At 40.7% G+C, this 13,195-nt stretch overlaps 1 protein-coding gene across 9 annotated transcripts in view; it reads left to right on the top strand.

Moving 5' to 3' along the window:
- The window catches only part of MACROD2 (mono-ADP ribosylhydrolase 2), a 924,269-nt gene that overhangs the window by 818,878 nt on the left and 92,196 nt on the right, over window positions 1–13,195 (top strand). For all 9 annotated transcript variants that reach the window (XM_086743837.1, XM_086743836.1, XM_086743834.1 and 6 more), the window contains one exon: window positions 11,585–11,666. In XM_086743837.1, coding sequence (XP_086599963.1) covers window positions 11,585–11,666 — 82 coding nt within the window. The remainder of the gene's footprint in view (window positions 1–11,584; window positions 11,667–13,195) is intronic.

Raw genomic sequence — 13,195 nt, 5'->3', positions numbered from 1 at the left:
TCCAGAAGATGGATTTTGTGAAATTGGTGTACCCAAGGTTATATATCGGGACTTAGTAAAGCACTGGAACATCTGCTGGCTATTTTCAGAGAACTGTCAGCCTGTTACATCTATTAAAATTAATTTAAAAGTGATCCCTTAGAGATTAATCTCTTTTTTTTTTTTCTTCCCTTCCTGATCCTTGTGAAAATGCTGGCATACAGTTGACATTTATATCCCAGCAGATTTTTTTTTTTTCCTAAACAACCTATGCGGAAGAGATTCATCAGTTGTATCAAGCTGGCTTAGTGACCTTTCACATGAGGGCATTTTGGCTGAATCACAAACTGAGCTCACGTGCCAAACCTGTAATCACTTCTGCTCTCAGGCATAGATCTTCCTTACTGGTCCCAGACTCTCACAGGTGCAAACATCCCAAAAGCAGGCTCTGAAGTGCAGCCATTCCGTGAGTCGACCTAGCTGCCTGCTCAAGTCGTTGGGTTCTTGGGGAATAAGTATTTTACATCAAATTTTCTTGTCTCGCTGCTCACTATTCCTCCTGATCTGCCTTCTGAGTAGCAAGAGACACACAGAGGTTGCATTTAGAACGTAGAGACTCCTGACTTGGTTTCTTTCAGGATGCTGGGAATCAACCATTGCAAAATCTTGTGAAAATAACTCATTGCTCTGCATTCTTATTTAACAAAAACACACATTGTTTTGTCCTACCTACCTAAGTGTCTCAGGCGTGAATAGGGTGTAATTGTGACTGTAAGAAGTGACTTTCTACAAAAAGAAAGAAGAACTTTTGTGTAGGAAGGAGATAAATGGACTTTTTTTAAAAAAAAAAAAATTCACATACTTTACCTGGTATCTGTCTGACGTGCAGTAAGCAAATGATCCCGAGTTGATCTCCTTTTTGGAAGAGATACTGGAGTGAACATCCTGAGAAGGGAAGCACTTTTTCTAGTAGTACTGGAAATGTAATAGCTTCCTTTTCTGTCTGGTTCTGTCTTTTTCTGGTGGCAAAAAGATTATCTCTAGCATTAGAATGAGAGACATGCAGTATTTGAGAAAATCAGCCTTTGTCCTTTAAAAATGGTCTTTAATAGTTTGCATTAATGAGTTTAATTTGATCTATAAATGGCAGATAACTTAATAGTAAAATATTTTCTTCAAGCAGAGAGATAAGGTAATATTTACACAAATGAGATTCAGCCCAGGTTTTAGTAGGAGCAATGGTTTCAGAGCTGTTTCAAGTTGTGCACTGTGGCCTATGTTCTTGGGAAAGCAATTTTTTTTTTTTTTTTTAGAAGGTCTCTTTTTATCTACAACAAACTTTTTTAATAAGAGTTTTGCAAATTCTGTGTGTGTATATTGTTCCTTTGTAACTTGGGTAGCAGATATGTTAACCTCTTCACTTTGCTTCTGCTACAGGAGTTTTAGTCCTCTTAATGGGGAGTAATTGTTGACTTTCCACACCGGTGTTACCTCTACATATGTTCTCTCTCAAGTAAAGAATAGAGAATATATGGAGGTGCTGGGGAGGAGAACTTGCAATACATCGCAGATGATTGCAGTGGTAGTGCTGCTAATACAGGTTAAGCGTTTCATCCCTGAAAGTGCAGTTTTTATGACAATTTGAAAAGCTAGATGCAGTCAAACTTGGTGTCCGAACTACTGCTGTTGTTTTCTCTCCAGGGTGCGAAATGCTTCGCTGCACTGATCCAAAATCCCTTTGAAGTCAATGGCTTTTGGAGAAAGAGCAACTAACATAACCCTTAGTGTAGGATGAAGGTGAGAACAATTAAGGAACCGATAGCAAACAAGGGAAATACCCAGTGTGAGCTTCCTTCAGGGACTGCTCTCAATTGCATTAGGTTTGAGGGACTTCTACATCAAATCATGTATTTTGCAAAACGTTCTAAGGTGAAACTTTCCAGGTTCTATGTGTGTAATTTTGTATGTGGGGGTCATCTGGCCTCTTTTGATGGAAATACTTAAATAAGTTGAGTCGTAAACCAACTTTGTAAGATCAAGCCAGAATTTTCTCCTCTGTCAGTAATTTAGAAAATAACGTGAAAAGCCCAGCTGACAGCAGTCGACAGTTGTAAAGTATCCTGGCCTCTGAGGTGAGGTAAAACTTTTGCTCGATCTCAGTGAGAAAATTGTTGCTGAGTTTATCATGACTGTAAATTTACACTGCCTGTAACACTGCACTTAAAAAGTTATTTAAGCTATCATCTGCTGTTTCTAGGAACTGTTTCTCCTGCTCTTTTTGTGCAGTTCAAATGTTTATTGTGCATCCTCAGGAGCCTGGTCATGGCTTCTCAGCAGCACAGCCAGAAACAAACATTTCTGTCCCAGCCGTGAGAAGCCAGCACACTCCTATTCCTGCGGCAGGAGGGGGAACGCCCACCCCTGCCATGGGGAAGAGAACGGGAGACAGAGCTGTTTGGGACTGACAGGCATGTGGTTCCCACTGCTCAGGGATCTCATGACTTCTCATAGCGCCTGGAAGCCACTGTCATCCCCTGCATCGGCAGCACAGCAGTAGGGAGCTTTGCTTTCCAGGGCATGAATCCCCATTGCTCTCCCTGCTAGTTCCCAGCCTCAGGCAGCTCTGCTTCCTCCTGATGCTGGCTCTAGCATCCAAACCTAAATTACTCGTACCTGTCTGAAGGGTAGGAGGTACCATCACTTGATCTCTCTGTGGGGTTTTAAAACCTGAGGCTGTTTATACTTAGAATCTTGCAGGTGCCACAAAGATGAAGGAGGAGATTACATTTCTGTTTTCAAGTGTATTCTTTTTTTTTTTCTTGAGTGGTGGACTCTGAGAAAGTAGTGCTGATTCTCCTGCTGGCCCTGGGAAGGAATGGAAATTACATTGGTAGATATTATCTGATGCTGCAACAAAACTGGTCAAAACATCAAGAACACAATAATTTTCTGAAGTGACACCTTGGCTTCAGGGGATCCAGCAAAGAGCTTTTGCTGTTAGTGGAACATGGCAACTTCTGGGAATTAGTCCACCACAGGCTGGATGCCCAGACAGGCTTAGGACCCTCATAATCACTGGGAACTTTGGGGTATTTAAGTCCAAATTGTACTAAAAAGATACTGAAAAATTCATGTTGTAAGGTACAATGTGGTGCAAAATGTTGGCCTACGGGATTACAGTGCCCTGCTTGATTGTATGCCACAATATCATCTTATTCAGCAGAGATCCACAATGACGATATAATGATAACTTTAGGTAAGCTGATGATTTAATCGCCTCAGAAACGCACGGTTGTTGTAAACTGCCTATCAGATATTTTCAGAGTACTATCCTTCACAAGCCCTTATTTAACGCAGTTATATTTGCATGCATACCCTCTTTTCACATTTGCCATTTGTCACTGAGATAGCAAATTACATTCATCAGAACCCATTCATTCCCCTGGATTCGCTGAATACAGGATTATCTTGGCTGTGTCAGCTGCCCTATGACTGGTAACTGTGAAAAATGGAGGTCGCCTTCAGATATTCCAAACATGTATCTTCAAAGGACAGTAGGTATTAAGCTGGAAAAGATTAATGGGCTTTATGTCATCGTGTTTGTGTGGCATAAAAGTGAATTGTGCAGATTGATGGATATCTTGGTAAAAACAAATGCATTTTTAAACTACTCTTTTGGCCCTTTCCTGACAAGTTGTAGTGACCATCAAAAGAAATATACTGAGACATTTCCTTAAATCCTAGGCTGATTTTACAGGTTTTTTTTCAGCTTTAGGAAACTGAAAAACTTTTAGTTGTTGAGCAAAAAAACACATGTGGACTATTAACTACTGGTTATTTTATAGTTTGTCTGCGTTTATATCAGCACTACAGGACTATGATGTCTTATTTGTCATACAGTCATGTAATATATAAGTAACTGGACACATACAATTTTGTTGCTGAACATTTGTAAATTCCACAGAAGAAGTTGTCGTAATTTCCTCTATTAGATGCAGATTGCTTCTTTAGGACAGCCACTCTCTTGTCCTGCAGGTGCTTTGTTCAGACAAAAAAAGTGACAGTTCAGCACAGAGAGTCACTGGCTCCAAAAGGGAAAGCTCTACCTGTCCTTGAATGATATACTGTATTAAAAAGGTATTGAAAGCACAGAGTGGATTCTTTCAGGAAGAATAAGTAACCTTTAAAAAACAACCAAAGTATTAGGGAAAAAGAGTTATCGTTATTGATTCTCACCATACATGGGTACATTGAAAGGACACGCCAGAGGAAAACTGGTGGTGTGCAGTGAAGCTTGTGAACTTTGCCTATCACCACTGATAGGATTTTTTTTTTTTTTTCCTGGAGCATCTTTGCTTGAGAGAGAATAGAGAAAAAAATACCAGGGTCAGGGTCTAGTTCTGCTACTCTTATTCTCCGTGACCTTGGGCACATCAAATCTCCACCTGGAGACAAAGATCTGTCAGAAGTATCACAAGGCTGTAACACTTACCTGTGTGTGAGGTCTGTGGGTAGAAGCGCTTCTCCACTGGAAAGTATTATCGTTTTTAGTGTGTTTCAGTAATACTGAGATGGGCTTGTGCCACAGTGATACCTGCAGTGGTGTGTCTGGTACCTGTGTGATATAGGGAGGGATTTGCCCTCATCTGTGGAATATAAGCAGAGCTGTAGGAACAGGCACAATAGACAGGGAGAGACACACTGACTGTGTTTTAAATTTATCTTGAGTTTCATTGCTAAGTGTGCTGCTACTGCAATTTGTTTTAAAGGCAGGGATAGCTGCAAAGCCTTATGTGCTGTTTCTTTGGGATATTGTTTGTGTTAATATTTTAATGTTAATATTAATGTTAATGTTAATATTTTGGTGGGTTGTTGTTTTTTTTTAAATGCCTTTAGGCTTTTAATTATCTTTCACTCCAATAAAAGTATGCTTTCCATCATGAAGTAGGATATTAAAGCACTAATAATAACTTTCTTTTTCTGTTTTTTAACTTCAGTAAGACCACCATGGAAAACAGTCCACACTGTTTGCAATAAGCATACATCATTTTATATTTCATATGTTTTGTATGAGTTTTTCTTTCGATGACTGCCGAAGTAATATGATGGTTTAAGTAAGAGTTGCTTCCTCACAGCTAGTCCTCAACTGGTATTTGCTCTTGATGTGATACTGTAACGCTCCATTCATACCATTAGTTGCAGGAGGTTTACAGTAATGTGGATCTTTTATTTAGATTTTTGCTTTAGATTCAAAGAAGCTGAAAACTCAAATCCATGAAAGTGAAAGAGCTTTGTCCTGAAAGAGTATGTCTTTCTCCCTCCACTAACAGGACTGAAGGATGATGTAGAGATTGCCTGTTTGCTGAAGCTGGGCTCATTTGAGTAGCTGCAAGTTCAAGTAAATGGGGACGGGGGTGTTTTGGCTCCGGTCTGCAGTGGATTTGAAGCTGGGCCAGGTATAAAAATCTTAAGGCTAGGTGAATTGCTTTCTGAACATCATCACACAGTTCACTGATTGTCAAATTCACCATATAACCAGTCTGACACCTCTGCCCCACTTAAATCTTGTTATGTTCGGCGGCACCAAAGCTTTGTGTTTGCCATAAAGACTTGACTGAAGTTCTTTTTGAGAGTAATTCCACAATTATAGACCATGATGTCATGCTGGAAGGAGCAGGCAGTCAGCTAGGCTCTATGCTTTAATGGTTTCTGTGAAATTAGTAATAATACCAGGAGGCTGAATTTTAATTTACAGTGCTTTGAAATGAGTAGTTTTTATAGGACTTGAAGCATTCACCTTTGGGAGGAGTGTGTGAAAACTTCTGGCCTTGACCACGGCTCATTTCCAACTGGGATAGCGTCCTCTCTGCTCTTTCTTTTTGGTCAAGCAGACTTCTATCTGGACAGCTGGCCAGATGTGCATGGTGCTCAGGAAAGGCAGTGCCTCTGGCAAAGTGGATCATAGCTGCTGCAAGGGATATGGCAGAAGCCTGTGTTATTTTACAAAGCTGGTATTTCCATCTGTTAGTTGGTTGCAATAGGATTACCAGAGGATCAGATCGAGCAGAGGGTAGGCTGAAGGGGAGACTGTCAGCATCAAGAGCATCATTTACCAGTACTTTAAGGGGGCAGAAACAGATGTCGGTCTCTTTGAAGTGTACCTCTGCATATAGTCAATTCAATACGTCAGCTCAGTCCTGGGCAGGGAGGAACTCTGTCAGAAAACCAAAGAAAAATAGAAAATTGAGTCCCTGAAGATAAGAGAAAGAGAGAGAGAGATGTGGACTTCAGAAGAGCAAACTGAGCCCTTGCCACAGAAATACAAGAAATTTTACACAGTGTGCTGGGACCAGCTAGGACGTCTGTAGCCTCATCCTGTGGTGCATTAAAAATCTTCCTTATTTTTTGCTTCCCACAACTGAGATTTTTATTCTAGGGGAGTATGCCTTGATAATCTGATTTAGGTGGCTTTGTTCCCACTGGTGTCTGTAAGGGAAGTCTTGTCAGACAGTGAAATCCAACAGGGCTGCCCAAGCAGCCATGGTCCAAACAGAGGGAAAATGTGGGATTACAGCACGGTTGTGGGTTCAGGGCTTCTTACTTACAGACACTGCAGTCAAGGAGACTTAATGAGTACAGGCAGCTTTGAACTGTGGCTGTTAAGGATATGTTTGAGAAAGTATCTGAAGATTTAAGGTAATGAAATTTGAATATCAGAAGAACTTTAATTCTTAAGGAGGCAAATGTTATTTCTGGTGTTACAGATTATAGGTGCTGGTCCAAGCATGCTGAAGTGAATAAAAAGCCTCTCTTTGGCTTCACTGAGTTTTGAATTAAGTCCACAGAATGTTTGATAAACTAAAAATGTTACAGCAAGCTTCTGGTGTTCCCCATCGCCTTGAGACAATAGGGCCTGGTAGGGTCAGGCAGGGACATTGCACAAAAGGAATTTGCTACACGCACGAAGAGCAGAAAGCTACTTCATTCTTTTTATTGTTTGTTACCATTAATTTGATTTGGGATTGGGAAACATTTTTTACAAGTTAGTGTTATTCTTCTATTTTGTATTTTCTGTTAAGATTTAAATGATGATGAAACTTGTTCTTGCATATAACAAAAAGCAGTCACTGCCTGCTGGGTAAATGTCTTGGTACTGGGGATATGCGTGAAATACTTGGGAGTGCTGAAATGCAGTTGGGTTTATTTTTGTTGCTAGTTGTTATTTTGTTAGGACACAAGGTGACAATGACATGGAAACATTCATTAGCTAAAATAGTCTGGGATGTCTTTTGATCAGTTTTCTGCTTCAGATCTGTGCTTGATATATCCAGCTTGGCACCTGGGTATACAGCAATACGAGTGACAACATTTGGCATGTCCTGTGGATTGTGCTTGGCAATACCTCTTTGTAGCGATGCATAAGTGCACAACAAAGCATTACTGTCCCCGAAACAAATAGAGAAATTAAGTCGGAAGAATCAGACAGCCTGCCAGAGGCCACAGCAAAAGAGCTGAGATAAAATCAAAGACACTTTCAATCCTAAAATGTATACGGGTACAGCTGTAGGGTGTAAACTTCTACTACATCAGTGGCTGCAGATGCAGACGTGCACATACCTGTGCAGCATCCTGCCCCACGCTGCAGTAGAGGGAAGGGTCCTTTATGGAACTTTTAGTTCACTGGTAAGGCAGGTCTTTTTTCCTTCTCAAAGAATCCATTTAAAAAGGTGTAAAGTTGTCAGAAATCATCATCAGACCCTTGTTTTATTGTGGCTTTGGATGTGGTGAGACTTGTGGTCACTTCTCTGAGTGGCGCATGCCCATCTTGCTCCATTTGCCTCCTGTGGGCAGAGCTGTCTCTGGTCAGTGGTGGCTGTATGTCGGCAGAGCTCGACTGCTGTGGAGGGGTGCAGCTCCCAGCTCTACTGTGTGGTTTTTGGGTCTCTTGGCAGCTTTTCATCGTTCCTGGGCTGTGGTGATAGTGCGGCCCCTGAGCTGCCGCTCACTTCAGCCTCCCACGGAGCTTTTCTAGACCATTAGTGGTCTGTGAGTGAACTAACCCAAGGTGCCTTAACCCACCAGTAAACTTAGAACTCACTAGATGCAAAGTGCTCTCAAATTCACTGGGGAAAAAAAAAAAACAAACAAACCAACTCCACTGAACAAAAAACAGGAGGAAATATTTTTGCCAGCTTTTTTGTGTTAAGATCAATGCTGCTGCTGGTAAGGCCAGCAGTGCTTTTATACCCACTGGAGAGGTTTTCAGTTCATGAGATTTGTCTGTATCCTTGTGAAATCCTAGCATTAATGACTGACTCCAGCTCCATTCCACTGCAAAACAGCCTGAGCCCTGAAAACCGTGCAAGCCCCAGAAGTTTACTGCACCTTATCAGGTGCAGCTAACAAAACCACTCAGAAGGTAGCCCTCTCAAAATTAAATGGAACCTGGCAAGGAGAGCAAGTCCCCCTCCCCCAATTATGTATTTTATACGTTTGTATTTAAAAAATAATAAAATAAATGTATTCACAGCCTTGAGCTATGAAGCTGCCTCCTAAGTGAACAGTTCATGCAATTTAACTACCTTCTTCCTGTGTTGCAGCGCTCTTAATTTTGGGGTTCTTTGATCCACCTGTTCATAGCTGTGAAGTGAGTAGAATTTAATCAGGCTCTGACAGGGGATGGTTGATTTTAATACTGGCCTCCAAAAAAGAGCTCATCAAGGATGAGCTTTAATACCTTCAACTTGCAGCTTCTTTAAACTTCTGCTGCAGTTGAGTGATGCTTGGTCAGCTGTGGAGGAGCCAGACACCTACAAAAGATGCCGGGAGCTCCTTGGGCATGCTCAGGGGAGTTCCTGGTGGCTACTCTCTGCCTTCGGTAAAGGGGCAGCATGAAACATCTAATCAAATTGGCATTTCCTAGCCACATGAGAGGAGAGATTTCCTCTATGAATAAGGAGCAGCTTTCATAAGTGAGCATCCCAAAAGGCCTGCTGAGCTTTTGTGAGCCAGCAGGCGAGGCAGTTTCGGAGTCACTTGGGTTAAACCTTTCCTTATTGTAGCTGGAATGGGAACAGTGAGGACAAGGGTTACTTTACATACCTAATTTCAAGTTATTTTAGCTGAGGATGTTAGATAAAATAGTCAATGACTGGCAGGATGATGGAATATGGTTTAATTTCAGATTAACTATCTGCCAACACATGCCATTCAATCAGATAAACACAGGATTTCAGCTATCATCACTGCATACTTAAAAATAGAGCACTTTTTCTCACACCAAGAAGAAATTGAACAGGTTTATATATAGGATATATACAGTCAGGAGGCTAGAAATTTTGAAATAGTCTGCTGTTTCTAGAGAGATTCCCTATCTTTAAATTAAGGAATTATATTAGAAGTAGTAGAAATTCTCAGCATTGCAGAAGTTTTATCATTGTCAACTGCACAGAATAAATAAAAGTAAAGGGAACACCTTGAGAAGTTGAACTATATAAAATGAGGGAAATGCCTGTAGTATTTACAGCAGAGGATATGAGACTATATAGAGAGCAAGATGACTCGGAACTTCTCTGGGTGGGAATATAATTCCTGTTCTGGTTTTTAAGTTTCCATCCTTGCTCTTTTGTCTGCCCTGGTTCACATATTGGGCCTATCACTGTAACGCGTGAGTATCTACTTTGCTTGGGAGGCGGGGATAGAAGATGGCAATCTAGCATCACCCCAGGACTATCCTAAACCAATTTTCACAATAGATGTAATTTAAGCATTCCGTGTGTAAAGCTCCCCTCCTGAAAACACATGACGTTACTTAGATGGAAACTCTCATGTAGGTAAAATGTGACACCTCTTGCCACCAGGGCTTTACACTATAAATTTGGGAGTCCACAGATGAGTATGGCTTTTTGGCTTGTGTGCTTAATTAGTATTTGGGTTCTTTATTATATCCCTTGTGAAGAGTAGCTGATGTCACAGTCCAGCATATTTGTAAGGTCTAGCCTGCTTTGTCTATGAGGGATGCATAGAACAGCTTGCCTTTTTTGAACATCATCTGAGCAGACAGCAACAGGCAGTTTTCTTGCTCACAAATCTGTCAATTTGCTTCCCTGGCAAGCAGTGTCCACCCAAGTGCTGCCCTGCTGCTTTCTCTCCTGCTCACAAGCCTCTTTCTTCCTTAACGCCCACATAACCTGTACCTTCAGTCTCATATTTCCTACCTAGTTTGCTTTTACAGGTTTTGTAGTCAGCTTTGATTTAGAGATGTCCTTGCTAGCAACTACCAGCATTTTCCGGCATAACTGATTATTGCCTGCTCTCATTCCCTTCTGTATTCTACCAGGCTGCTCCAAAATGAACTCTAAAATGACAACCTGAGCTGTTCAGCATAATAGGGTCTTTGAAGCCAAGACTTGTACTTTGCTATGAAGAGCAGCTCTAGCAGAAGGACAGCATTTTCTACTGAAGATAAGGGAAAGAAAGCTTTTTTTTTTTTTTTTTTTTTTGAGAGCATTCCTCCCACTGGTTTCCCTGCAGGGGAGAGGCTGGTGATTTTCTAGCATGTGCTTCTCTCTTGAGGAGCTCTGAGATGACAGATTAGCTTATTGCCCATGGAGACACGAGGACAGCATAATGCCAGCCAAGATGCTGAATTTCGTATTGCTTGGGCTTCATCCCTTTCTGGTTAAGCTCTCATGCACTTCAGAGAAAAACTTGATTACTGGGTTGCCGGTCCCTCAGCTCAGCTGTGGGAGGGTCTTTTTGACTTCAACAACTCCCTCCTGGAGCTGGGCTTTGGCTGCAGAGACAATTTGTGTTGGACTATGTAAACAGATAAAACAAAGAAATAGCAAGGCTACAGTGAAGTCCAGTGTGGGTGTTTTCAAATCTTAAAGGCTTTGGAATTCTTTTTTTTATTTTGTTTGACTTTTTGGGGGGTCTCTTTTAGAAAAGCCTTTCACATACAATGATCTCCCAAACAATTTATTTGAAATCATTAGTGGGTGGCGCATATATTATGGGCTGTGGTTCATTGATACGCTCAGCCTTGCTAAGTAGATGGCATAGTAAATGTTTTATTTACCCTGTGTGCTACCTGTCATCTAATCAGCTTTTGGTTGTGCTGCATTCTGCTTGTATTATAGCAAGTGTAAGTGGTTTCATGTAAATTAAAACCGCACGAAACCTTTTAAAGCCATTTTAAAATACTAAATGGTTTTGCAAATAGGTTTGTTGGACAAGGGTTGGAAAAAGAGCTCTTTGCTTACCCATTTACTGTTTTGTATGCTTATTAGAAGCCCCCCATGTGACTCTTTCATCAAACATTGCATCCCAGTACTCATCTAGAATGCCAAGTCATTTATACTGTGCTCAAGAGTGGTTTGCATAAACAGGAGAGAATACAGTTGTGAGCTGCGATTGCAAATGTTATTTTATAAATAACAACACAGATGCACAATAAAGTCAAAGCATGCATCCCTGTGATGTTTTCTTGCTTGCCTGGAGCATAAAAGCGTGTTGGATTAAAAGTTTCTTTGCTTTTATTAACTATTATTGCCAGTGTTTATGGTTGCGATCATTTCACTGTGAATAATTTTGTTTCCTACAGGTGGATCGTATCATCTTCTGCGTCTTTTTGGAGATTGACTACAAAATTTTCAAGAAGAAAATGGGCGAGTTTTTCCCTCTAGGTAGGTGTAGTAATTGAGTGCCATCTAACTTTAAAAAATGATGCAGCAAAAAGACAACATTTGGCATTCTTTCTTCTTTCCCTGCCTAAGCCAAATATTAAAATGTGAACTTTCTTTAAAGATCAGCTGCACATAGAGGCTCTGATCCTGGACAAATGTAGACCTTTAAAATTTGTGAACCAGTAAAACTACTTGTGATACTACTTTTGCAAAATCAAGGCATACTTTTGCATGCTCAGTGCAGCTAGTTTCTTCATTCTCTGCTGTATCCTTATCTCCTCTTGAAACGTGGTGCATGGTGCTGACTCTCTTGACTCTGAGAAGAACATGATTTGCACTAATGTATATAGCTCCTAGTATATATTGCTTTTCCATGCACTCTGTGCATGCGTTGCTCTTTCATTAAGGATGGTGGTAGGGTTTCTCTGGGTCTGAAAAGATACCGCAGGGGTTAGAGCCCAACTGTGTCTGAATGAGAACTTTAAACTTCAGCTGTCCCTGTGCAAGAATGAATGGGAGAAAGATGGCTCTCGTCGGAGCACTTGGGAAATGTTAGCCATTCATCTTATGTTTCATACAGGAGGTTACTTTCTAGAATTTAAGAAAACCTGGTGGATAGTAAATTTGTTAATCCCCCTACCCCCATATGCCTATGATTTATTTTTATCATATATCATTAGAAATTAATGCTCTGTTTTTTTATCTAGTCTAACCTTCTCCCATTTTATTTTGTTTTCAGTGACATCAGTCCTACGATATGTGACAAGATCTAGATTCTAGTATTTTGTTTTATCACCCATTTCAGAAGTGGCAGTCTCTTAAATACTCCCTACACTGTCTGTCTGTCTGGTGGAAGGGGCCTTTGAGTAATAGGAAGGAGAGCTTTGGTGTGTTGTGAGTCTCCATTAATTCTACAGGACCGTGTTGTCACAGTAGCCACAGTGGTTTTTTCCTTTTCACTTTGGCTGTGTTTCCATGTAGTATGGAAACTGTGATGTTTCTGCCTCATCTCACCAGAACAAAGCTATTTGTAGACGACTTTGTAATCTCCAGTTTGCAATGATTGGCAGCTAAAGCTTAAAGGCCTATTGAATAATTCAGGTAGCCTAGAATGGTGTCCAACTGCTTAATAATATGTTTGTATGGAGCACACTGAACATGCATTTCAAAGACTGCATCGATGTCAAATCCATTTATTGTGTGATTTAGTTTTTTTTTTGGCAGTGTACCCCAACACACAGGATAAAGTGGCAGTACCCTGCCTACTGTTACTGACTCTGTCCCTGCCCTTCAGATTAAGCGAGAGTAGACTACAGTGTCAATTTGTCAATAAATTAGAGTATTAATACTCACCTTCATCACTAAGGTGATGAAATCACGGATTAAAGTATGGTACTGTTGTTATAAATGTAAAACCCACTTGGGTTTGAAAGCCTGAGAGGCAAGAAGATGCTTCAGAGCTGAAGCACTGGCAAGCCCAAAGGGGAAAAAGAGAGAAAGATGGGAGATTTATTTCTTTTTTAAGTTTT

This window comes from Chlamydotis macqueenii, chromosome 3, assembly GCF_036417535.1.
Source record: "Chlamydotis macqueenii isolate bChlMac1 chromosome 3, bChlMac1.mat, whole genome shotgun sequence".
Taxonomy (NCBI): domain Eukaryota; kingdom Metazoa; phylum Chordata; class Aves; order Otidiformes; family Otididae; genus Chlamydotis; species Chlamydotis macqueenii.
The sequence above is the reverse complement of the archived record's forward strand: the minus strand, read 5'-3'. Positions and strand labels throughout refer to the sequence as shown.